Source organism: Lepidochelys kempii, chromosome 8, assembly GCF_965140285.1.
Source record: "Lepidochelys kempii isolate rLepKem1 chromosome 8, rLepKem1.hap1, whole genome shotgun sequence".
NCBI classification, from domain to species: domain Eukaryota; kingdom Metazoa; phylum Chordata; order Testudines; family Cheloniidae; genus Lepidochelys; species Lepidochelys kempii.
In genome coordinates, this window is record NC_136387.1 from 87,242,251 (window position 1) to 87,267,601 (window position 25,351).

Below are 25,351 nucleotides of genomic sequence, written 5' to 3' on the forward strand. Positions count from 1 at the left end.
GGTGGGAGTATAAGGGGAGCTGCACACTCCCCCCATCATCAGGTCCTTCTTGCCAGACAACTCCGACAGAGGGGAAGGAGGGTGGGATGTGGAATAGACATGAGCAACGCATCTTGAAGAACACCAGTTACGGAAAAGGTAACTGTCTTTTCTTCTTCGAGTGATTGCTCATGTGTATTCCACAATAGGTGATTCCAAGCTATATCTGTTGGAGGTGGGTAGGAGTTCACAAATTCTCAGAATGGAGGACAGCCCTGCTGAACCCAGCGTTATTCCTGGTTTGGGAGATGATCACATAGAGCGAGGTGAACGTGTGAACCAAAGACCACGTGGAGGCCCAACAAATGTCCTGGATGGGGACGTGGGCCAAGAAGGCAGCCGACGAGGCCTGCGCACAAGTTGAGTGCTCCTTCACTATCAGTGGTGGGGGGATACCCGCCAGCTCATAACGGGTACGGATGCACAAAGTGATCCGGTTGGAAAGCCGCTAAGTGGAGATCAAACGACTCCTCATGTGCTCAACTGAGGCAATGAACAGTTGCGAGGACTTTCTGAACTGCTTTGTAGAAAGCTCGAGGTAGAAAGCCAGAGCCCATCACACATCAAGCGTGTGGAGATGGCACTCCTCACTGGATGCGTGGGGCTTGGGGCAGAGGACCGGCAGAAAAATGTCCTGACCCATGTGATAGGCGGAGACCACCTTCGGGAGGAATGCAGGGTATGGGCAGAGCTAGACCTTGTCCTTATGAAAAACCGTGTATGGAGGCTCGGAGGTCAGGGCGTGGAACGTGGAAGTACATGTCCTGCAGATCGAGGGCAGCGTACCAGTCCAGGGAGGGGATGATGGAGGCCAGGGAGACCATGTGGAACTTGAGCTTCACCATGTACTGGTTCAGACCTTGCAGGTCCAGGATGGGCCTGAGTCCTGCTTTGGTCTTCGGGATAAGGAAACAGCGGGAGTAGTACCCCTTGCCTTTGAACTCCCCGGGCACCACTTCCAGTACTCCTAGGCCCAGGAGCTGCTCCACCTCCTGCTCAAGCAGAGCTTCATGCAAGGGTTCCCACAGGAGGTCGGGGGTGGGGGATGGTTGGGCAGGGAGGAAGTAAACTGGAGGCTGTAGCCCCGGGAGATGCTGTTGAGGACCCATCGGTCCGAGGTCAACTGCGACCACTCTGGGAGGAAAGCACACAACCAATTGGAGAAGGGAAGCTTTATTGAGGATGGATCCTTGATGAGAAGTGGCAGGGTGCCCCCGAGCATCCCGTCAAAAACGCCTTTTCCCTGCCTGCTTGCCCTTGGAGGACCCACGTTGGGGGGCAGGCCGAGACTGCCTCTGAGGGCGCCTTTTATAGTCCCATGACTTCTTATGGGTGGCCTTGTATTTCGGGTGGATGGCCTGAGCGGGAGTCTGCTGCAGCTTGAACTTAGATTTAGCAGGAGCTGGAACATAGAGACCCAGAGTCTGCAGGTTCGTGAGGGAGTATTTCATGCCATGCAGCCTTGTATCCCTTTGCTCCGCAAGCAGAGCTTTGCCGTCAAACAGGAGATCCTGCATGGAGGTCTGCGCCTCACTGGACAGCCCAGAGAGCAGGAGCCATGACACCCTTCTCATGGACACTGTGGAGGCCATGGACCGCACGGCTGTGTCCGCTGCATCCAAAACCCTGGCAGCTGCTGTACCCTCCTCCACCAGCGATTTGAACTCCTTCCTATCATGCTCCTGGAGGGAGTCCTCGAACTTGGGCAGGGAGCCGCACAGATTGAACTCATACCAGCCCAGGAAAGCCTGGTATTTTGCCACTCCTAACTGGAAGCTCGAGGACGAATAAATTTTTCTTCCAAAACAGTCCAGCCTCCGTGAATCTTTATTTTTCAGGGTAGGGGCTGGCTGGCCCTGCCATTCCCTGTGGTTGACCGACTAGACCACCATGGAGTTGGGCGCCGGGTGGGTGTATAAGTACTCGTGTCCCTTGGCAGGTACAAAGTACTTGATTTCTGCCCTCTTAGAGATGGGGGCCAAGGAGGCCGGTGTTTGCCACAGCGCATTTGAAATTTTTGCCACCCCTTCATGGAGAGGCAAGGCTACCCTGCCTGGTGCCGAAGAGGACAGCACATTAAACAGGGAGTCCGAGGGCTCCTCCATCTCCTCTGCCTGGAGGTGGAGGCTTGATGCCACCTTTTTAAAGAGTTCTTCATGGGCCCTAAAGTCCAGCAAGTTTGCAGATGACACTAAACTGGGAGGAGAGGTAAATACGCTGGAGGGTAGGGATAGCATACAGAGGGACCTAGACAAATTGGAGGATTGGGCCAAAAGAAATCTGATGAAGTTCAACAAGGACAAGTGCAGAGTCCTGCACTTAGGACGGAAGAATCCCATGCACCGCTACAGACTAGGGACCAAATGGCTCGGCAGCAGTTCTGCAGAAAAGGACCTAGGTGTTATAGCATACGAGAAGCTGGATATGAGTCAACAGTGTGCCCTTGTTGCCAAGAAGGCCAATGGCATTTTGGGATGTATAAGTAGGGACATTGCCCCAGATCGAGGGACGTGATTGTTCTCCTCTATTCAACACTGGTGAGGCCTCATCTGGAGTACTGTGTCCAGTTTTGGGCCCCACACTACAAGAAGGATGTGGAAAAATTGGAAAGACTCCAGCGGAGGGCAACAAAAATGATTAGGGGACTGGAACACATGACTTATGAGGAGAGGCTGAGGGAACTGGGGATGTTTAGTCGACGGAAGAGAAGAATGAGGGGGGATTTGATAGCTGCTTTTAACTTCCTGAAAGGGGGTTCCAAAGAGGATGGCTCTAGACTGTTCTCAGTGGTAGCTGATGACAGAACAAGGAGTAATGGTCTCAAGTTGCAGTGAGGGAGGTTTAGGTTGGATATTAGGAAAAACTTTTTCACTAGGAGGGTGGTGAAACACTGGAATGCATTACCTAGGGAGGTGGTGGAATCTCCTTCCTTAGAAGTTTTTAAGGTCAGGCTTGACAAAGCCCTGGCTGGGATGATTTAGTTGGGGATCGGTCCTGCTTTGAGCAGGGGGTTAGACTAGATGACCTCCTGAGGTCCCTTCCAACCCTGATATTCTATGATTCTATGAGTTTGAGGTGCAGCAGATAATACAGCATCTCCTGCAGCGGGCCTGCTCAGCCTGAATATGCTGTTCTAGGCTCAGGACGTGAACCTTTTCCATTTGGCCAGGTAAATCACTCTGGTGGAGGGTTTTCTGCTACCCAGTAAGATCTGCTGAACATGGGCCAAGCATGCCCGTTAGTCTATGCTTAACCATGCAGGAACCCAGCTGTCAAGTGCAGTGCCACCAGGTTCAGGTCCAAAAGGCTGATGTGGTTCTAAGACAGCAGATCCAGCCAGAGGGGCAGCTGCAGTGGGATGGCTAGCAAAAAGCTCAGCAACGTGCTGAACCAGTGCTGGCAAGGCCACGCAGGGGCTATTAGGAGAATTCTTGCTCTGTCTTGCTTGATCTTCACAAGGACCCTGTAATCAACAGTACTGGCAGGAAGACATACATCAGTGCCCCCGACCACGGAATGAGAAAGGCATCTGATAGGGAGCACCTGTCCATCCCCTGGATCGAACAGAACACATGGCATTTTCTGTTCTGTCTGGACGCGAATAAGTCCACCTGGGGGTCCCCCACCTCTGGAAGATTATGCTGACTGCCTCGGATGGAGCGACCACTCGTGGTGAGACGAGAAAGTCCTGCTGAGGTGATCTTCTAAGACATTCCTGATTTCAGGCAGGTGTGCACATATCATATTAATGGCATATCACACAAAAAACCCCAAAGGAAGACAGCTTCTTGACAAAGGGCCGAAGACCTGGCACTGCCTTGCCTGTTGATGTAATACATCGCGGTAGTATTGCCTGTCAGGATCTGAACCTCTTTGCCCTTCAGAAGGGGCAAGAAAGCCTGACAGACCCGGCAAACCGCTCTGAGCTGTGGAGGGCCAGATCGTCCCACAACCAACATCCCTGGGTGCTTATCTCGTCGAGGTGCACTCCCCAGACCAGGTCCGAAGCATCAGAGACCAGGGTCAGTGACGGAGACGGGATTGCGAAGGGGACTCCCTCCAACACCAACCTGGGGTCCAACCACCAATCCAGGAATGACCTGATGTGGTCCAGCACCCTGATTTCCAGTCTAGGTTGTGCCTGTTGAGGATGTAGCCATGCTTACAGAGGCCAGAGATGGAGCTGAGCATGGCTGACCATGTATGTACACGTGGTCATGTGGCCCAACCACCACAGGCAGGTGTGAGCCATGGTGAGCAGGTGGTTCTTTACATAGGAGATCAGGTCCAACATGGCCTAAAACCACACTTCTGGAAGGAAGGCTCTCGCTTGTGTGGAGTCGAGAACCATCCCAATGAATTCTATTAGCTGGACCAGCATTAGAGGTGGATTTTTTCTTGTTTATTAACAATCCCAGGTCGCAGCAGGTGCAACGCAACAGATCGAGTTTCCTCTGCACTTGTGCCTGAGACCTCCCTTTGATGAGCCAGACGTTTCAGGTAAGCAGCCACTGGCGCCATACATTTTGTGAACACCCTCAGGACTGATGAGAGGCCAAAAGGCAGCGCTGTGAATTGAAAATGGCATCCGCCCACTATGAACCGGAGGAAACATCTGTGACCTTGGAATATGGAATTAAGCATCCTTCAAGTCAAGGGAAGTGTACCGGATCCAGGGAGGGGATGATGAAGGCCAGAGGGACCATGCAAAACTTTAAACTTTCTGAGAGACTTGTTGAGGTGACACAGGTCCAGAATGGGTGTGAGGCCCCCTTTTGCCTTCGGGATTAGGAAGTAGAGGAAATATAACCCTTTTCTCTTCATGTTCCGAGGGACCTCCTCCACCGCCCCAGGTGCAGGAAGTTCTCGACCTCTTGGACAAGGAGTTGCTCATGAGAAGGGACCCTGAAGAAGGATGGGGAAGGTGGGGAGGTCAAAAATTTCAGGGTATAGCCCCGGGATACTATGTCCATCACCCAGCAGTCCAAAGTGACCCAAGACCAGGCCGAATGGTGGGGACGAAGACCGTCGAGGAAAGAACAAGATGGATCCGGGGAATTGACTGGGGTGTCGCTCTCGAGCATACCTTCAAAATGAGCGCTTCTGGCCGCTGGGATGTTTTGCCGGGCTGGGCTATGCGGGTGAAGGAAAGGCAGTGACAACTGAAGCTCATATTTCTATCCCTTCTCCTTGCAGACCCCTAACAAGGCTGACAAGGCCTTGGTGGCGGGGGCAGCCGGAAGTGCTTCCATTCAGACTGCAGCATATACATGCCCAGCAAGCGAAGGGTGGCCCAAGTCCTTTAACCCATGCAGCCTCACACCAGTCTGCTCCAAAAAGAGAGCATTCCCATTAAATAGGAGGTCCTGCATAGAGGTCTGCATATCTTGGGACAGGCTGGTGGTCTGAAGCCAGGAGCTGGGCCTCATGACCACTACCAACGCAACCACCCTAGCTGCTGAGTCCCACGTGATCTGGACGGAGCACCTCGTCACCATGGTGCCCTCCTCCACCAGGGTGCTGAAGTCCTGGGCCAGACCCTGAGGGAGGGACTCCTTGAACTTACAAAGGGAGTCACATAAGATAAAATTGTACCTGCCCAAGAGGGCCTGATGGTTTGCCACCCAGAATTGCAGGCTGGCTGTTGAATAAATTTTTCTCCCCAAAAGGTCCAGTCTTTTGGCCTCTTTGTTTTTGGGAGTTGAACTAGTGTGCCCCTGCTTGTCCTTTTTGTTGGCCGCAGAGACAACCAGCAAGCCCGGAGGTGGGTGGGTATAAAGGTTCTCGAACACCTTGGTTGGGATGAAGTATTTCTTTTTGGCCCTTTTGGAGGTGGGAGGGATGGACAACAGAGTTTGCCAGAGAGCCTTGGCAATTTTCAGGACCCCGTCATGCATCGGTAATGCAACACATGCTAGGGTAGCGGCTGAGAGGACATTGAACAAGGTGTCCGCCTGCTCGGCCATCTCCTCCACCTCTAGGCCCAAGTTCTTGGCCACCCATCGAAGCAGGGCCTCGTGTTCTTTAAAATCGTCAGGCGGGCTAGCCCAGGAGGGTCCCATGAGTGCCTCGTCTGGGGATGATGACAATGACTGTACTGCCGGGGGAGGCATCAACCCCAGTGGGGGAGTTTTGGGGTGGACACTATCTCCTCTACCCCGACCTCTGAGTGGGCCTCTTGCATCAAACCCGATGCCGCCGGTAACGCCAGCTGTTGCTCTGTGGCAGCAGATGAGCAATGCAAAGGGGACATCGTCTTCACCGGCATGCCCATGCACTCCAATATGGCCACTGCACTGGCCGTGCTGCCAAGGCAGCGCTGTGGATGTTGGTGCATCCTCAGGTGCCCAATCACACCAATGGGGTCTTGGTAAGGGGCTGAACTGCCCTTCCATGCCAGACGAATCCCCTTCCAGTGACCATGGCAGGACCATCAACCCCCGTGACTGCCTGCTGAGCATCGATGCTGGAGACCAGTGTCTGCTGTGGGAGGATCGGGGCTGGTATCGAGGGGACCAGTGGCAGGGCGGACTGGAATCACAACGGGGAGTGCTCCCATGGGGCAGGGGACCGAGATCTGCACCAAGACGACAACTGGTGGGAGGGTGAATGGAGCTGGTAGTACGGAGACTGGCATCTCCTCCTTGGCGATCCGCGTCAAGACTGTGGGGACTGCAATCGCAATGCTGGTGACTGAGGGTAAGCCCCAGAGGATCTGGGCTGCGACGTCAGAGATCTGCAGCACGAAGATGGAGAGCACTGTCTTGTCTCGGGGGATCAGTGGTGCTCCACTGCCCCCTGAGGGGTCTTAGCAGCTGGCTTGCCCTCATAGGGAGCCTTTGCTGTTTCCTGTGGCACATGAGGGGGGAGGCCTCTGCTCTCTCAGAACCAGGGGAGCTTGGGAAGGCATCGATGCCACTAGAAGTTTGGGTCCCTACCACTCCCGGGAGTTGGTGGTGGATCCTTTAAGCAGCTAAGGGCCCCAACCGTGGAGGCACGTCCATGTGCCTCCAGAGTGGCAGGGAGGCCTGAACTAGGTCTTTTGCCTGATGCCCCATGGCCTTTCTTGTTCGGTGCCAGGAAGCAGTGCTTCTTCGTTTTCCTTCTGGGCACCGGTGACAGGGGTGCTGTGCACCAAGGCCAACATACTAGGCAAGTCTTGGTGGAATGGCTCAGAAGCTGGACGAATGGCAGCCTCCATAAGGAGACCCCGCAAACGAATATCCCGCTCTTTCTGAGTCCTGGGTCTGAAATTTTTACAAACACAACACTTGTCCTTCACATGTGATTTCCCCCAAGCACTTGAGGCAGCTGCTGTGAGGGTCACTTACAGGCATAGGCCTGTTACAGTCTACGCAGGGCTTAAATCTCAGAGACCGGGGCATGCCCCGCCTGGAGCAAAGTCTCTTCTGGGACTTTAACTTCTAACTCCTAACCACACTTAACATCTACTTAACACTAACTACTATAAACAACTATTTACGAGGCCCTAAGGCTCGAAGTCAGAAGAGACGAAACTGCTAGCCCTTGATACGCACGGAAAGGAGCTCCAACTAACTACAATGGGCAGTAAGAAGGAACTGAGAGGGCATAGGGCCGATGGTGCCTAATATACCGATGCATGAGCGCAGCACTCAAGGGGGCACCACAGCCGGCCCTACGGATACCACTAAGGCAAAAATCTCCGACAGCCCCACATGTGGGCACATGCACACCTAGAATGGAATCGACATGAGCAAGAACTTGAAGAAGAAAAAGAAGATCTTGGGTGGACAATGTGGAATCCTGGGTGGATCAAAAGGATTATTTGTCCATAAAGAGATTAGCAGACGATTGTACAGAATGTCTACTATGGTTGCAAACCTCCAGTAACGGAGATGCCACATAAGAAGAAAGGAGAATGTATGTGTCACTCATTTTTTAAGTTTTACCTCGGACCATGCTGAGCTACAGGAGGGGGAATCCAGGTGGGAAAATGTGAAAATGTGAAACAAAACTCTGGGGTACATAAAGGGGCAGCCCCTGAAGAACAGGCAAAGAGTGAGGCAGAAACTGCTGGGGAGCAGTCTGAAGCCCACTCCTCAGAGGTAGGGGTGTCTGTGATTAGCTATGCTTGAGGTTAGCTATGCCTGCGTAAGCCTAAAAGTAAGACAGAGATGTGTTTAAATCTTTTATTGTGTTAAAAAACAATCCTTTTCTCTTGTTATGCTTTGTCCCTACTATTGAGATTAAACAATAGTTTTGGGTCACTCTATTCACCATGGGTCACAGCTCCTTTAGGGAAGACTTTCAGGTACCAGATGCAGTCAGGCTTGCTGAGGAATTACAGGTGGCACACAGGGTACAGTAGTCCTGGCCGTGGTCTAAGAGTGGGAAAACTGTGGGATTCCTCCCAGGCATAGGTAAAAGGTTGATTGCTGAAGGAGGAGCACTTGGAAAGACCAAGGAAAAGGTGCAGAGAGCTCTGAACTATGACTGCATCTTATTGAATAGTTGTTCATTAATAGGGATTTTACATTTTACTCTGAAACACCCAGTACTGGCCACTGTCAGAAACAGGATAAGGACTACGTATGCCATTGGTCTAATCTGGTATGGCAATTCTCACATTCCTAAGTATGTGAAATGCATTGTTTGGTAAAAATAGAAGAATAGCTCAGCAAGTTTGGACATAATTTATCTCGAGATAAACTGGTAGGTTTCTACTGAATGTTTCTAAAAATGTATACAGAGTGTATTTGATCTTATGGCTGCCAATTTGGTTTTGACTTAGAACCTAGTCTAAACAGTAAGGTTAATTAGCTTCCTAGTAGAGTCCTGTTAGCAGAAATGACCTCCCTGTACATTAAGCAGTGGTGGCTGTTGTCTTGCTTGTTGGAAAAAGTGTGCGCCCCTTTAAGGGCTAGAGAGCTACAGACCAGGTTAGTGTAGGGACGCTGACCCAACCCCCAGGTGACCAGAAGAGAGGGGAGACTATATAGGTCCATACCTGGTTAGGAAAAGCCATCTTTCATCTGGAGCAGCACCCACCCTTCCTCCCGTGAAAGTGGTTAAATACTGGGTTTTGTCAGGATCCGCTGTGGGCACTGCACTAGTCGCTCCTTTCTCAGAGGACTGGGAAGGAATTTTTCTCTCACCTGAGTGGCCAAGGTGAAGCAGAGTTTTTTTCGCCTTCCCCACACAGGTTCAGGGGAACTTAGCTGGGGCAAACATGAAAGGGGAATTAGGCTATGATGTCACAACTCATTGTATAAACACGGGGCAGTGCACATACTCTGTAATGAAGGAATACAGTGATCAAATAAAATGGATTAGTAAAGGATTTAAAGAGATATTCTTTGAAAGAGCAGAAACAGGTGGACTCGGAGAGCTAAATCCCCCCTCCTTGATAGCCCTCCCTTAACCTTCATACAAAGTGGCGGGGGGGGGTGAGGTCCCAGCAGCAGGTTGCCTGGGTAAGGGGGAGGGCTGATAGAAGCCACCTGGGGATATAGTGAAATAATTATAGAATTACCTGCACTGTACACTTTTATCTGCCAGATACCCACAGACATTTAAGAATAAAGTTGCGGCCTAAATAAACCACATCCAGTGTTTCCTGTCCAAGCAGGAAATTCTTATTGCTAACTAACACAGCTTTGCAACGGGCTAGCTGTTCCTAGGATTGTTGGGCCTAGTAAAGCAGGGGGGGCAGAGGGTAGCTTCCCATCTCTGGAACACCATCATCACTCCTCATTGTCTCTCACACAGCCCCCACAACAGACTCATTCAAGTTTCTAGAGCCTTCAGTAACATTTATCTCTCAGAGCTGTTGTAGTATGAGAGAGATGGATTGGCCTGAGGTACAGAGGAGGAAACAGTCTCAAAGTCCCTGTTTCCATTCCTGTTTTTAGTTCCATTTTAGAGCTGTCAGCTGAAATTCTCTTTCCTGCACATACCATTCAATATCCCTGGATGAAACAATTGGGAATGAAACTCCACTCCTCTCACGGGAACATCTGCAACACATGCATTCATCATGCCCCAGCTGGAGTGGAGAGGCTGATTTTACAGACTTAACTCTTGGGGAGGTGTAAGGGGTGGCCATATAAAGACCATCTGATTGCATCTGAAAGACATTCTCTGAGAAGAGACTGAGGTATCTGCAGGCACTGAGTAGATTAGTGCGGTGAGGATGTTTTTGACTGTAAGCACAAACAGATAGGGCCAGAATTTGGCTTAATGGGTATATTGTTTGAATTAGAAATGCGCATCCAGGATTTGTTTCTCTAGATGTTATACTATATAGTGTCTTTGTTCCACAACAACAAAGCGCAGAGTGAATCATGAGGAGATTCAAGCTTCAGGTTGTACACGTAAGCCATGGATATGCCTTCTCCTGCATCAGGATGTATGAAGGACTCTCTGAACATACTCAGTAATTTCCTATGAGACCATTAACAAGTGTCTGCCCACTAAATATGTCAATTGAGCTTGGTGGAATAAGAGGTTTTTTTCTTCAGAAGGAGCAGCAAGGAAGGCCTACTGAGGTATTCCAGTAGTAACTAAAGAGAGGGGATTTTCACCCTAACAAACAGCCTCTGGGGTAGTGCAACCCACAATGCTCGCCAAGCTTCCGTAGCCCACCTGTCATAGAAGTTAATTTCAGCCTAACTAAGCCCAGATGTATCAACATCCATTTTCCTTCCATCTGACAGGAAAACACAATAACTACCCTAGCATTCAAAAACCCATACAGTTTAAGAAAATGACAATTTACAAATGTATGACCAAAAAAACAAATAAAGTGGACATTTCCACATATTAAAACAAGATTCAACAGAATTATGCAATGCTACTATAGAGCAATATTTCCTCATTTCAATATCATTGTGCAATAATGCAAAGTTTAAAATGTCTTGTTTTATTTCACACCACATTCTAAGATGGAGATCTCCATCTATTATTAAATGAAAATAATTCCTCTGTGTACACGTACACACACACACACAATTATTCATTATATCTTACAAGAAAATAATTACATAATATAAATGTCCATACCCCAGGCAGTATCTGAAGTGAATTATTGTCCATCCACAATTCCTTTAGGTTTTGTATTTGTTCCAGAACCTCAGGCTAGAGAAAAAATAAATAGTGTAATCAACACACTCATTAATTCTGCATTTTTTTTCCAAATGGTTTCCCTGTCCTCCTTCCTTCTTTATAAATATATTAATCATCTACATCAGGCTTTCAGAAATAAAATTTAATTAAGCAGTACAGTTCTTTAATTTACATACATTATTGTTCTTTATCAAATGGTATAGGAAATCTCAGAAAGCTCTCTAGCAGAAATGGATGCAAAGACCTTAGAAAATCTTAATGCAATTAGAATATTATCAGCTGTCAAAATGTAATTTCTGAATAAAACAGAGAACAAAAGTCAGGACTGTGGAGCTTCAAGATAGATGTGTTGACTTGAAAGACTAGTTCTTAGTTTGGAGCTTAGGTTAAATTTTGCTTTTGGCATAATATACAGTCTTAACAGTGAGGGCAGTATAACAGTGCACACTTTGCTGTGCTACTGGAGCATCTAATGCATTTCTGAATTACCTATATCTCCCAAATCCTCGTTCTCAGCAATGATTTTAAGAATCCACTTTTTCAAGACTAGAAGACTTTAGTGATAGCAAGACCCTCTCTCTGAGTATCATATGTCTCAGGCACACTTCAGCTTTTTAGTCAAATTACTGCTCGTGAAAAAAAAATCAAGAAACAGCTTTATTAGCAGGCTTCAGATACTTGCATAATGTAAGATTGGGCAACATTTCATTCGTGAAACTGACTAACTTCATTGGCTTAATTTTTTTATTACACTTAAAACTAGACTGTTAAAATAGGAAATCTGTCGTTTTGTAGTACTGATTTTTGTACATTTCTACAGTAAATTTTTGCTTTTTGCAAAAATTTTCCATCAGGAAAAATAAAAAAAAATTTTGTTTTGGGTCAGTTTATGATATTGGAATATTTTGTTTTGTTGAACTGACCTGAAATGCTTTACTGCATTGCCCTATCAGCGCACTGCCTTATGGAAGTTGTCATTCAGAGCCCAATTCTCCCCTATTAGCCAGTGTCAAAAGGCAGGGCTTCTCCCCAGCTTTCAAGGACATACTACTATCCCTGCAGTCTTCTTTTTAGGCAGGCTTTTATTGTCCATACTTAAGCAAGCAACCAAAATCAGTTCCTCAACTCACTCTTTGCTTTGTGAAAGAAAACAGAGTCTTCTCTCTTAGGCTGGTTGCAACAAATTAGAGACAGTTTATTTTTTTTTAGCACTTGCAAGGGGAGAGTATACTGGACAGGGGCTCCCCCGTTCCAGGCAGGTCTCCCTTAGATAAACAATTAGGGCAAACATTTATACCTTTGTCACAGACAGTAATGATCAACAACCATGTCTTGTTTATACATATACCTTCCTTCTATCTTACTTTTCTCAGCAGTTCCTGCTATAGTCTGTGTTCCATTCTTATCTAACACAAGGTCAAAAAACAGTATCTCTTACAGTTCTTTCCCACTCGCTTCTCAGGCCCTGCTTTAAAGTCTCACGTTATCAGAGCTAGTGTTAGCCTACCTCTTGCTCTATTCCTAGAATTCCTAGAATATCTGCATTCAAATTCCCTTCATCCTTTCCTCTACTTCCACACTCCCCACTTTTGTACTTCTAGTACAATTTTTAGTTTTAAAATTTTATTTGTATTAAATTTTGTATTTTTGATTTTAGATTAAATGGTTTAGCCTTTGGGTTTTAGTTGAACGCAACGACAAAGCATGGTTAGTATGCACATAAAAAGTGCTGGTAGTATTACGTTTTTTACAACAACAATAACATAATTTTAAGCTAAACAACAGCAATAAAAGTATTAACATTCCCATTGTAATAATGTAATGGGGTTGCTATATAGCCTTAGTTACAAAACACAATACATTATACTTAGTACACAAAGTAGACACTCTATAGGCTGTATGAAAAGCACACTTTTCAATTTGATATATGTTTTGGAGCATATTAATTTTTTTTTTGTAATTTAGAGATTTTTTGGACCTTTGGTAGGAGTGAAAGCAAATTTTGGAACCGGTTAGGTACTAAGGCAGTCCAATTAAAGGGTATTTGAAACCTAAGGGCTAATTGTAGAATTTTATTTGCAGGCCAATAAATAATATTATTGCCTGCAGAAGTGGTGAGATTAAAATGTATGTTTTGCATAGTGGTGGCCTTAACATACACACAGCTGTCATTAGCGTGGAAAAGTAGGTGTCCTGTCAGGGCAGTTCCTTGTCCCGTACCCTTCCAACAAATGTTGTCATGAACAGTGACAACAACCAGGCTTCAGTTTATGTACACACTGAAGCTGGGTTGTTGTTTTTTTTTAACATGATATACATATGATAGATACGTATGACATTATATCTGGTAGAAACTTTCTCCTTTTAAAACCTCCTCCTGTTCTGTGATTTATATAATTATGCAAAAGAGCACTCTTTCCATAGTAGTGAACTGTAATGTCACTAATGCTTCAGAATTAGTTTTAACATATTACGCATGCCAGTTAGAAATGGATGGTTTGTACTGCCAACAAGATGTGCATGCAACAAAACATACAGACGTATAACTAGATTTCTCTAATAAGAATTTACCTGGATTTATGATTAATGACAATCTTTACTTCACATACAGTTTCTCAGAAATTATTTATATTAGAGGAAATGGGTCAAATCCTGTTCTATTATACCCTTGCAACTGAATGGATTTTTCGTATACCATGAGAACTTCAGATACAGGGTCCTGAGTTCACATTTACCCATTATATTAAGTGCATACATTTTTCACTCAACCAGAATTTTTCACCATTTTCATCCTAATAGGTCCATTTCTTATTTCTGAAATAAAGTACATCTCTTTCAGACAATAATGCTGGCATCTATTTTGCTGCACATTATCCAAATAAAGAAATATTTCCATGTATCTCTTTGGACTTTCTGGAAAGAGCCAACATATCCTAATCACTGGCAATTTCAAAATTGTTTTTGAAGAACATTAAATCTTACTTTTCAAATAAAAAGCTTACAGCTTAATGTTAGATCATTCCTGGACTTCTGTGCTTTCTCACAGATAGGCTTATTGTGGCTAATTCATCAACAGCATAACTCCATACACAAGGGATGAATCTGCCCCAAAATATTGGTACATACAAACATGCTGTTTTACAAAGGCCTAGACCATGACAGAGATCTCTGGCAGTTGAAAGCCTTATGGAAGATGAGGCAGCAATGGTACAAAGTGGCCTCAACCTCTCTTGTACTTTATATCACCAAACAAAACGCTAAATAATTTGTTATTCATTAGCTCATTCAGAATTTATTGTTTTAATTGATTGAATTCAATGTTATTAAGAAGCCCACTGCTGATGACCAAGCTGACATTGTTTACTGTTAAATATTAATGGTTATTTATATAATGTCAATTGTGTGCTAGCTGCTTTACACACATAAGGGTAGACATACATCATACTCAAAAGTTGTAATTTAGGTATTAGTGTGATGGTGCTATAGAAATATCTAAGCCAGTCTGATAGAAAGAAGGGATTTGGTGCCTGATAAATGTGCTGGATTAATAGCTCCTATCAGCGAAATCATCAATTATCATCCACAGAATCCACAGAATAAGCACAACAGAAGATCAGTTTAAATTTCCTCATATTGCCCCACAAAAGTGCCTCATCACTGACATAATAGAAAAACACGTATAGATGATGTTAAATCAGTCCTTTGCCTCTTTATTGAGATTGAGTACAATTTTCTAAAGCACCCAAGTAACTTCGGTGTCTAAGTCTCATTTTCAAAAATGACTTAGGCATTTAGGAGCCTCCGTGAAAGTCAATGGGACTTAGGCTCCTAAGTCACATAAGTGCTTTTGAAAAGTTTAGCCCTGCTAGTAAGAGTAGTTTGCCACTTACTGCCAAATGTGGTGGTAGCTTTGGAAATACTAACACCTGTTCAAAAGTAACTACGATGGAATCACCAATTCATTTCACATATTGGTAGGCCTCCCATATCTATTAGTTGTTATTGATATTCACTTCCAACTTCGGCCTGATTTCAAACAACTTGCTGGAATTGAAAGGTCTTGTAATTCCATTACCAATCCTCTGAGCCATGGCAAGTTCATTATTTTACTAATAAATGTGCCCAGTGCCAAAACATCTTTTAAGTTAAAAATTTAATTCTCCATGTATAAAAGGTCTAACACACACACACAAACACACGCACACACACACACACATATTCTACCAAAACATTTTTCCTTACCAGCTCAGAGAACTCATTATTGCCTAGGTCAAGCCTCTCCAGCTGCGTCAGTTTGTGCATTGACCTGTAACAGACAAGGAAAATATATAAGGTGAAAATTTTACCTTGAAATTTTGGGCCAAATTCTGCTCTGTTATACCAGATAAAGCCATGGGCTTCAATGGAATTACATCAGATTTACACGGATATAAGAGCAGAGTCTATACAATTTGTTTCAGATTTAAGGCATATTTGCTTAAGTTTCTGTAGCAAAAAATATTACTTCTAATACAAAGATAGCCACAAGGAAGCAAATTGAACCATTCTATAATTTTACTGATTTAACCTGAGTCACTCCAAGAATGAATTTGACTCAAGTATTTTAAAAAAAATATGAAGTCACATATATTTTCACAATTCTAATGAAAATTTTTATTTATACCACCCCCAAAAATGAATTAGGGGCTTTACAGAAAAAGTACAAACACATGGTCCTTGCCCCAAAGAGTTTGCAGTCTAATTTCAGACATGACATAATGACATTGAAATTCATCCGTGTGCAGAGGCGCAGCACAGAATCTACATAACAATTAATTCCCACTTAAACCCTATTTTGAGGGCTTATGCTAGCCTGAAGTAATGCACAGTCCTGAGACTAGTCCTCTGCTCATGGGCAATTCTGGCCCTGCATACATGTAACAAACAATAGGAGGAAATGAAGTGAGAAAAGAAAAGGAATATACAGTAATAATATAATTAGATTACTCTGTTATTGTACATTTACATTTGGTTGATAATCTGAAAAAGACAGTTACCTTTTCCGTAACTGGTGTTTTTTGAGATGTGTTGCTCATGTCTATTCCACAATAGGTGTGCATGCTTGCTACGTGCACCGGTGCCGGAAGTTTTTCCCCTGGCAGTACCCGTATGGGAGTGCCCCCCCACAACCCTTGGAGCGGTCCCTGCCAGGCACGGTATAAGGGGCGCTGCACTCCCCCACACCCTCAGTTCCTTCTTGCCAGACAACTCCGACAGAGGGGAAGGAGGGTGGGGTGTGGAACAGCCATGAGCTACACATCTCGAAGAACACCAGTTACAGAAAAGGTAACTGTCTTTTCTTCTTCAAGTGATTGCTCATGCATATTCCACAATAGGTGATTCCAAGCTGTATCTATTGGAGGTGAGTAGGAGTTCACAAGTTCTTGGGACGGAGTACAGCCCTGTGGAACCTGGCATCATCCTTGGCCTGGGAGACGATCGCATAGTGCGAGGTGAACGTATGAACTGAAGACCACGTGGCAGCCCTACAAATGTCCTGGATGGGGATGTGGGTCACGAAGGCAGCCAACAAGGCCTGTGCCCGAGTCGAGTGTGCCCTCACAATGGGCGGCAGGGGAACCCCTGCCAGCTCATAACAGGAACGGATGCACGAAGTGATCCGCTTAGAAAGCTGCTGAGTGTAAATCAGCTGACCCTTCACGCGCTCAGCAGAGGCGACGAACAGTTGCGAAGACTTTCTGAACGGCTTGGTCTGCTCGAGGTAGAAAGCCAGAGCTCACCTCACGTCAAGTGTGTGGAGATGGCGTTCCTCACTAGTCACGTGATGCTTGGGGCAGAGGACTGGCAGAAATATGTCCTGACCCATGTGTTAGGTGGAGACCTCCTTCGGGAGGAACGCGGGGGATGGGCGGAGCTGGACCTTGTCCTTGTGAAAAACTGTATACGGCGGTTCGGAGGTTAGGGCCCTGAGCTCTGAGACCCACCTGGCCGACATGATAGCTACCAGGAAGGCCACCTTCCATGAGAGGTGAGACCAGGAACACGTGGCCAGTGGTTCAAACAGGGCCCTTGTGAGACAAGCCAGCACCAGGTTTAGGTTCCACTGTGGAACCAGCGTCTTGGAATATGGATAGAGACGGTCCAAACCTTTAAGGAACCGGCTGGTCATAGCATGGGAAAACACCGTGTGCCCTTGCACCGGGGGATGAAAGGCCGATATGGCCACCAAGTGTACCCTGACTGATGAGGACACCAGTCCCTGGGCCCTCAGGTGGAGGAGGTAATCAAGGATAAGCTGGATCGGGACGGCTGTCAGGGAAACACCCTGGCCTGCCGCCCACCTCGAAAACCAACACCACTTCGCCACACAGGAGCGGTGAGTGGAGGGCCGTCTACTTTCGAGGAGGATGCGCTGAACCTGTTCCGAGCATGTCCCTTCCTTGTCACTGAGTAGCCACGCCGTGAGATGAAGCATTGCTAGGTTGGGATGGAGGAGGCTGCCTTGGTCCTGAGAAAGGAGGTCCAGGCGGAGCAGAAACTGCCATGGCGGAGCTACCGCTAGCCCCAAGAGGGTCCCATACCAGTGCTGCCTGGGCCATGCTGGGGCAACGAGGAGGACCCTGGCTTTGTCCGTCTTTATTTTCTCCAGGCCCTGCTGATTAGACAGAATGGGGGAAAGGTGTAGAGAAGCCGGCCTGACCAGGACAGGATAAAGGCATTGGAGATAGCGCCCCGCCCCAGGCCCCCCCAGAGCAGAACTGGGGGCATCGCTGGTTCTGCCGAGTCGCGAATAGGTCCACCTGGGGAGTTCCCCACCTTTGGAAGAGCTGGTGAGCCTCTTCCGGGTGTAGAGACCACTTGTGCTGAGAGGAAATATTCCTGCCCAAGCGATCTGCCCTCACATTCCTGACACCCGGCAGGTGGAAGGCTTTTAGGTAAATGTAGTGGGCTATACAGAAGTCCCATAGACTGAGGGCTTCGTGGCAGAGGGCAGAGGATCAGGCCCTGCCTTGCCTATTCATATAGAACATCGAGGCCGTGTTGTCCATGAGGACCCTGACTACCTTGCCCTCCAGATGAGAGTGGAAGGCCATGCATGCCAGCCGTACCGCCCTGAGTTCCTTGATGTTTATATGAATGGGTAGGTCTTGTAGAGACCACAGGCATTGGATCTGAAAGTTCCCCACATGGGCCCCCCCCAGGTCCAAAGAGTCGGACACCAGCTCCAACGACAGGGCTCTGAACGGGACTCCTTGGAGCATGTTGTTTAGGGCAGACCACCACTGCAGGCATTGTTTATCAACAGGCCCAGGGCAGCACATGTGGACAGGAGGAGTGCCACATGATCCCTCACCTGTGACCAGGAGGTGCCTTTGACTAGCCAGTTGTCCAGATATGGGAATATTTGGACCCCCTGGTGTCTGAGGTAGGCCGCTACCACCGCCATACACTTTGTAAAGACCCTGGGGGCAGTGGACAGACCAAAAGGTAGGATTGTGTAGTGACTCTGTCCCACCACGAAACAGAGGAAGTGTCTGTGCCCCTCGAATATGTGAATGTGGAAGTACGCATCCTGTAGATCAAGGGCAGCGTACCAGTCCCCAGGATGCAGAGAGGGGATGATGGAGGCCAGGGAAACCTTGAGTTTCACCATCTAGTGGTTCAGGCCTCGCAGGTCCATGATGGGCCTGAGCCTCCCTTTGGCCTTCGGGATAAGGAAATACTGGGAGTAATACCCCTTGCCCAGGAACTCCTTGGGCACCGCCTCTACAGCTTCTAGGTCCAGGAGCCGCCCCACCTCCTGCTCGAGCAGAGCCTCGTGAGAGGGGTCCCCCAGGAGGGATGGGGGCGGAGGGCAGTTGGGCGGGGAGGAGGTAAACTGAAGGGTGTAACCTCAGGAGATGGTGTTGAGGACCATTGGTCCGAGGTGAGCCGCGACCATTCCGGGAGGAAAGCACACAACCGATTGGAGAAAGGGAGCTTTATTGGGGGTAGGTCCCTGCTGAGAACTGGAGGGGTACCCCCAAGCATCCCGTCAAGAACATCTTTTGCCCACCTGCTTGACCTTAGAAGACCCACGCGGGGGGGCAGGCTGGGATTGCTGTTGTGGGCGCTTTCTATTGTCCCACTGCTTTTTGTGGGTGGCCTCGTACTTCGGGAGGGCGGCTTGGGGGGGAGCCTGCTGCGGCTTGAACTTGGGTTTTGCCGGAGGAGGGACATAGAGGCCCAAGGTCTGGAGGGTCATGTGGGAGTCTTTCATACCATGCAGCCTTGTGCCTGTTTCCTGAGCAAACAGAACCTTCCTGTCGAAAGGGAGATCCTGCACTGACAACTGCGCTTCGCTGGAGAGCCCAGAGAGCAGAAGCCATGATGCCCATCTCATGGACACCGCTGAGGCCATGGACCATGCAGACATGTCCGCTGCATCCGAAGCAGCCTGCAGGGATGCCCTTGCAACCACCGCCACTTCCTCCACAAGCACCTTAATTCCTTCTTATCGCACTCCCGGAGGGAGTCCTCAATCTTGGGGAGGGATTCCCAGAGGTTAAACTCGTAGCGACTCAGGAGAGCCTGATGGTTTGCTACTCGTAGCTGAAAGCTTGACAATGAATAAACTTTTCTCCCGAAAATATCCAGCCTCCAAGAGTCTTTGTTCTTGGGGGTTGGGGCTGGTTTCCCCTGCTGCTCCCTGTGGTTGACCGACTTGATCACCAAGGAGTTGGGCGCTGGGTGGGTATACAGATACTCGTGTCCCTTTGTGGGTACAAAGTACTTGTGCTCCGCCTTTTTAGAGATGGGAGCCAACGAGGCTGGTGTTTGCCACAGGGCATTTGAAATTCTTGCCACCCCTTCATGGTGAGGCAAGGCCACCCTGTCTGGTGCTGAAGGGGACAGACAGCACATTGAACAGGGAGTCTGAGGGCTCTTCTATCTCCTCAATCTGGAGGTGGAGGCTCGCTGCCACCCTTTTTAGGAGGTCTTGGTGGGCCCGGTAGTCCTCCTGTGGGACGGAGGGGGGCGGGGCCACAATCAGCTCCCCTGGACAGGGCGAGGCCGATGCGGTGCTTTGGATGTCATCCAGCGGATCCCCCACCTGGTTGGACTCCAGGCACAGTACTGAGGACACAGGTCCCACTAACCTTTTTTCTGGTGGTCTGAAGATGTACGCCGACGGTGCTTCCGAGGCCCTAGCTACCGAGCGAGCCCCCACCGGGGGCTGCGCCAGAGGCCACGGTGCCCACTGGTACCACTGGGCTGGCCACAACGCTTCGTGCCATTGTGCTTGCTGAGGCACCAGCGGGGCTGGCTAGCTTGCCCTGTAGACAGGCGGCTGTGAGGGGAGGCCACTGCTGCTGCCTCTGGACCAGGAGTATCAGCAGTGCCAGGATCTTCATTGGCCACGGGACGGCGATCTCGATGTGGAGGAGCGGCACCGACAGTAGTAGCTGCTTTGCGAACGGCCTCGATGGGCAGACCCACGTTGGCAAGATGCCGGCAATCAACGCCTGGGGCTACGGTGCCTTGGCGGAGACTTGGAACTGGAGTCAGAGTGTGAACGGCATCGACGATTGTGCCACAACTGACTGCAGTATCTCCTGCAAGACGAGGACCGTTGATGACGTCTGCCACAGTCCCGTAGACATTCGCTTTGCAAAGATGAGCGGTGACGGGAGTCCCGGTTGGACGGCACCCATCTGGACAGTCTGGCCTGCGTCAAGGGCAATCTACATGGACTAAGCCCTGAATGGTCGCTGGGTGGTGAGCGGTGTCAGGAACGTTCCCTTGACCAAGACCGGTACTGGGCTGGTGGCGACTGCGGAGATCCCAGCAGTGGCTTGCCTCTGGAGCATGGGGCCGACATCGGCGGAGCTCCGGGCACTGGCATGGACATGACATCCCTGGCTGCCTGGAGGGCTTTGGGCGTAGATGGCATCTGGACATCCAGAGAGGTCTGCTCCGAAGGGGCCAGGCTACTCTGCTCAATGTGAGTCGGAGGCCTAGGGCCCGATGGGGATCGAGGACTACCCGACATGGGCCTAGCCTCTGTCCCAGACTTCCCTCAGTGCCGTTGCAAAGAGGGAGTCTTTCCAATCCTCTTGGCGTGCCCCGTGGATGGGGAGCAGTGCCGACGGGATGAGGGTACTGGAGGGTCTCCGTGTACCGACACCGCAGTGCCGGGTACCAGTTCGGAGCGGCGTGCCGGGGTCGGGGCCAGGACCAGCGCCGACTCCATCAGGATGGCCCGGAGCCTAACGTCCCTTTCTTTTTTAGTCCAGGGCTTGAAAGACTTGCAGGTCTTGCACATTTCGCTGATATGGGTTTCTCCCAAGCAGCACAGACAATCCGTGTGTGGGTCGCTCCTTGGCACAGAGCACCTACAAGAGTCACACAACTTAAAGCCTGGGGCGCAGGGCATGCCCTGGCCTGGTCTCAATGACTAACTAAACTAACTGAATTAGGTAACTGACTACAGGTACTACTGAACAAATGAAGAGCTGGGGACGAGCTGCAGCAAAGCTGGATGCACCTTCACTGGCGGCAAGAAGGAACTGAGGGCTGGAGGAGTGCAGCCCCCCTTATAGCACGCCAGGCAGGTGCCGCTCCAGGGGTCGCTACGGGTACTGCTAGGGGAAAAACTTCCGGCACCAGTGCACGTGGCAAGCACGCACACCTATTGTGGAATACACATGAGCAATCACTCGAAGAAAAACTAATCTTTCATTCCTGCCATAACTAAACAGTTACACTGACAAATATTATTATGGATTTTTCCTGATCTATTATCTTAAATAAATCAATGTAAACACTCAAGATAAACTCTGGAACACAATTTTTAATTAAGCAATTATATACTGTACCAAGATATCTAGTGGTGACATTTATTTAAGAAGTGTAACCTACTAGATATTTATTGTAATTTGCCATTTTATAACATAAAGAGCAACAATGCTCAATAGGGGATTTGATGTGATTAGCCCTGTCCAAGAGATTAACCAAAATGAAAAGAGACAAAACAGCCCAGGACATATACAGTGTTTTAAATGTATTGGTGATTTGCCAGTTCCTAGATAAAGACCCACTTTAATAGTGAAATAATATTCAGGGCCAAATTTGGCTGTCTATCATGTCAAAGTACTGTGGAAGCAACTTCATAATCTTACATAGAAAGAGAAATGTTCTTCATTAGATAAAAGATATAGGGCAAAAATTTAATATTCTTTAAGCATATTATAACAGTTTATTCTTTTTCTGTCTCTCACTATCTTTCTACACTAGAAAGTCTGAGGGATGTTTTTTCTAGGGATCAACAGACAGCTGGTACATCAGTGAAATGGAGGAAAGTACTAAAATATTACCAGATTGGACCGGATTGTTTATGCTATTCTGTGGGTGCACTAAGGAAGTGGGAAAGCATAATGAGCTCCTCCTGCCTCGAGCTTCTGCTCCACTGCAGGGCACAATTTCAATGTAGGACAGATATTTTTTCCTCTGTGCACTTCCTGGCATACAAGACACCCAAAAGGGATGTAGAGATCCCACATCTGTGTGTGGGGAAACTTGCTGTACTCCCTCACAGCAGACTTCCTCCTCTGAGCTCCCTTCAGGGTGGTGAAGCTCCTTGCTGCCCATACTGCAGCACTGTGTAGACATGGAACAGCAAAGCCTACAAAAGCAGCTCACCTTCTTTGGAACACCATGAAATGCAATGAAAAATCAAGAATACGAGGTAATTCATGCCTCGTAATAATTAATCAACCACAGTGAGTATGGTAAAGGACTGTATCAGGAGGAACTTGAATTTACATCTGTGATTAATCACTGTGTAATCATGAAAAACTCATTTGACCACCTTGTACCTCAATCAGTGAAGCTGCAAATTATGAAAGGCAAGAATCTTACTGACAATAAAATTCTAGATTTGAGGTCATTTATCTTGGTCCTGCATAAACCAACTGTAATACCTCCCCTACCCCTGCAAAAAAACAACAACAAAAAACAAAAAAACTCAAAACAAACAAACAAAAAAACCCTACCCCAAAAAAACCCCCATCCTTTACATTCCTGTTATGTGCTACATTGCATTCTCCCCCTCCCCCTGCCCCCGGATACAGGTTACAAACATCACTGAAATGTATATTTAAATTAAACTATCTGAATTTCACAAAATCAGAAGGACCCGAGTGTGACAAAAGGCAGAATAAGAATGCACTTGGAGATTTTATTTTCCAGCTCTGCATAACAAAGTTAGGCCACATTCAGGCTATGAAATTTAGAGCTCCATTCTACACAGCAAGAGAATAGAAAAGGTCCAAAGGCTAAGAAGGATGATAAATACCCAGGCTGCTTCCAGTGTCACAATGTTCACATTGCTGCTTTAGTGTGCTAGTGTGAATCTGTCTATCGGGCTGGGAATAGCACCTTCCAAGCTGTAGTGTAGACCAATGGGGCCAGGATTTCACCCTGAATTGTATTGTTTAGAGTAGAGAGGACAGAGTCATCCCAAGCATAAACTGACTCTGTTAAAGCCATTTGAATTACACCAGCAATGAATAAGGCCCAAGATACTTAAAATAATATGTAAATGGTGTTTGTAAGATGCTTCAGTGAGGGTAGCAGTATAATCTATGCACCTTTTGGACTGATATTAAACACAAGGACGAAAGACAGCAAAAAAATCCTCAAAACTAGGTACAAGATTTTCAACAGAAGGTAGGAAAATTTTTGAGTAACAAATTTTTGAGTAATTTATAACTTATGAACAGCAGTGGGAGAAGGAATCAAAGTTATTTTTGGTTATTGGTAGGTGCAAACAATATCTTGGTCAGATCAGACTGACGCAGCTTCTTTTCACTCATTACAAAGTTTCCATAGGGCCACTGTCACCAAGTCCATGAGCGCGCCAAACCAATGCTGGCAAAGCCATGATGGGGAGATCATGACGACTCTGGCTTTGTCCCTTTTGATCTTCATGAGGTGCTGCTGATAAGCAGGATCAGCGGGAAGTCATACGTCAGGTCGCCTGTCCAAGACAGGAGAAAGGCATCAGAAAGCGACCCACTGTTGAGATCTTGCAGGGAGAAGAACTGGTGGCATTTCCTGTTCTGCCTGGTGGCAAATAGGTCCACTTATAGAATTCCCCACTTCTGGAAGATCATTCTGATGACCTCCGAGTGGAGGGACCACTCGTGGAGAGAAAAGGTGATCCCCCAGCTGCTAAGGCGATCCCGCAGAGTGTTTCGGACACCAGCGAGATTTAGAGCCTCGATGTGAATGTCGTGCTGGATAGAGGGCTGAAGACCATGCTCCCTCTTGTCTGTTGACATAGAACATGGACGCTGTATTGTCCATCAATACCTGTACCACTTGATGGGACCACTGAGGAAGGAACACTTTGCAAGCCAAACGGACGGCCCTGAGTTCCCTGACATTGATGTGCAGTGACAGCTCTTCCTGGGACCAAACCCCTGGGTTTTGAGTGATCCAGAGTGGACTCCCCAACCCAAGTTGGACACATCTGATACTAGTACCATCATGGGTTTCGGAGTTGCAAAGGGTACCCCTTCAGACATATTTCCCGGGTCGGACCCCCATTCCAGAGCAGTAAGTACCTGTGGTGGAATTGTGAGGACCTTGTCCAGGTGGTGCCTGGCTGGGCTGTAGACCAACACCAGCCACATCTGGAGGGGTCTGAATCATAGTTGTGCATGCTGCCAAGTGGCATAAGTGCATACTGCCTTGTGCCCTAGCAACCTGAAGAATACCCTGGCTGTGGTGATTGGGTGACTGGTAAGTTGGGCAATGAGATCCTACATTGCCTTGAATCTGGGTTCCAGGAGAAAAGCCCTGTCTCAGGTAGAGTCCAAAACCACCCTGATGAACTCTATTCTCTGCACCTGGGACCAAGGTGGATTTTTGTTCATTTATCAAGCGACCCAGAGCTCGGTAAGTGGCTTGACCAGCTCGATACTGTGATGAACCTGTACCTTCAAACGACCCCTGATGAGCCCCCAATCATTGAGGTACAGGTAGATCTGAACATCCCGGCATCTTAGGCAAGCTTCAAGTACCGCCATGCATTTTGTGAACACCTTTGATGCTGTAGCCAGGCCAAACGGGAGCATTGTGAATTGGTAGCGGGCCCATCCTACTACGAACTACAGAAACCTCCTGTGCCTGTGGAAAATTGAGATATGAAAGTACACGT

The 25,351-nt window shown here is 47.8% G+C and overlaps 1 protein-coding gene across 1 annotated transcript in view; it reads right to left on the reverse strand.

Annotated features, from left to right (window-relative positions):
• LRRC7 (leucine rich repeat containing 7) overlaps positions 1–25,351 on the reverse strand; it is a 386,471-nt gene that overhangs the window by 134,951 nt on the left and 226,169 nt on the right. Inside the window, exons 8-9 of the mRNA XM_073357368.1 lie at positions 15,388–15,451; positions 11,083–11,157 (exon numbers count right to left, since the gene is read on the reverse strand). Of these exons, the coding sequence (XP_073213469.1) occupies positions 11,083–11,157; positions 15,388–15,451 (139 nt within the window). The remainder of the gene's footprint in view (positions 1–11,082; positions 11,158–15,387; positions 15,452–25,351) is intronic.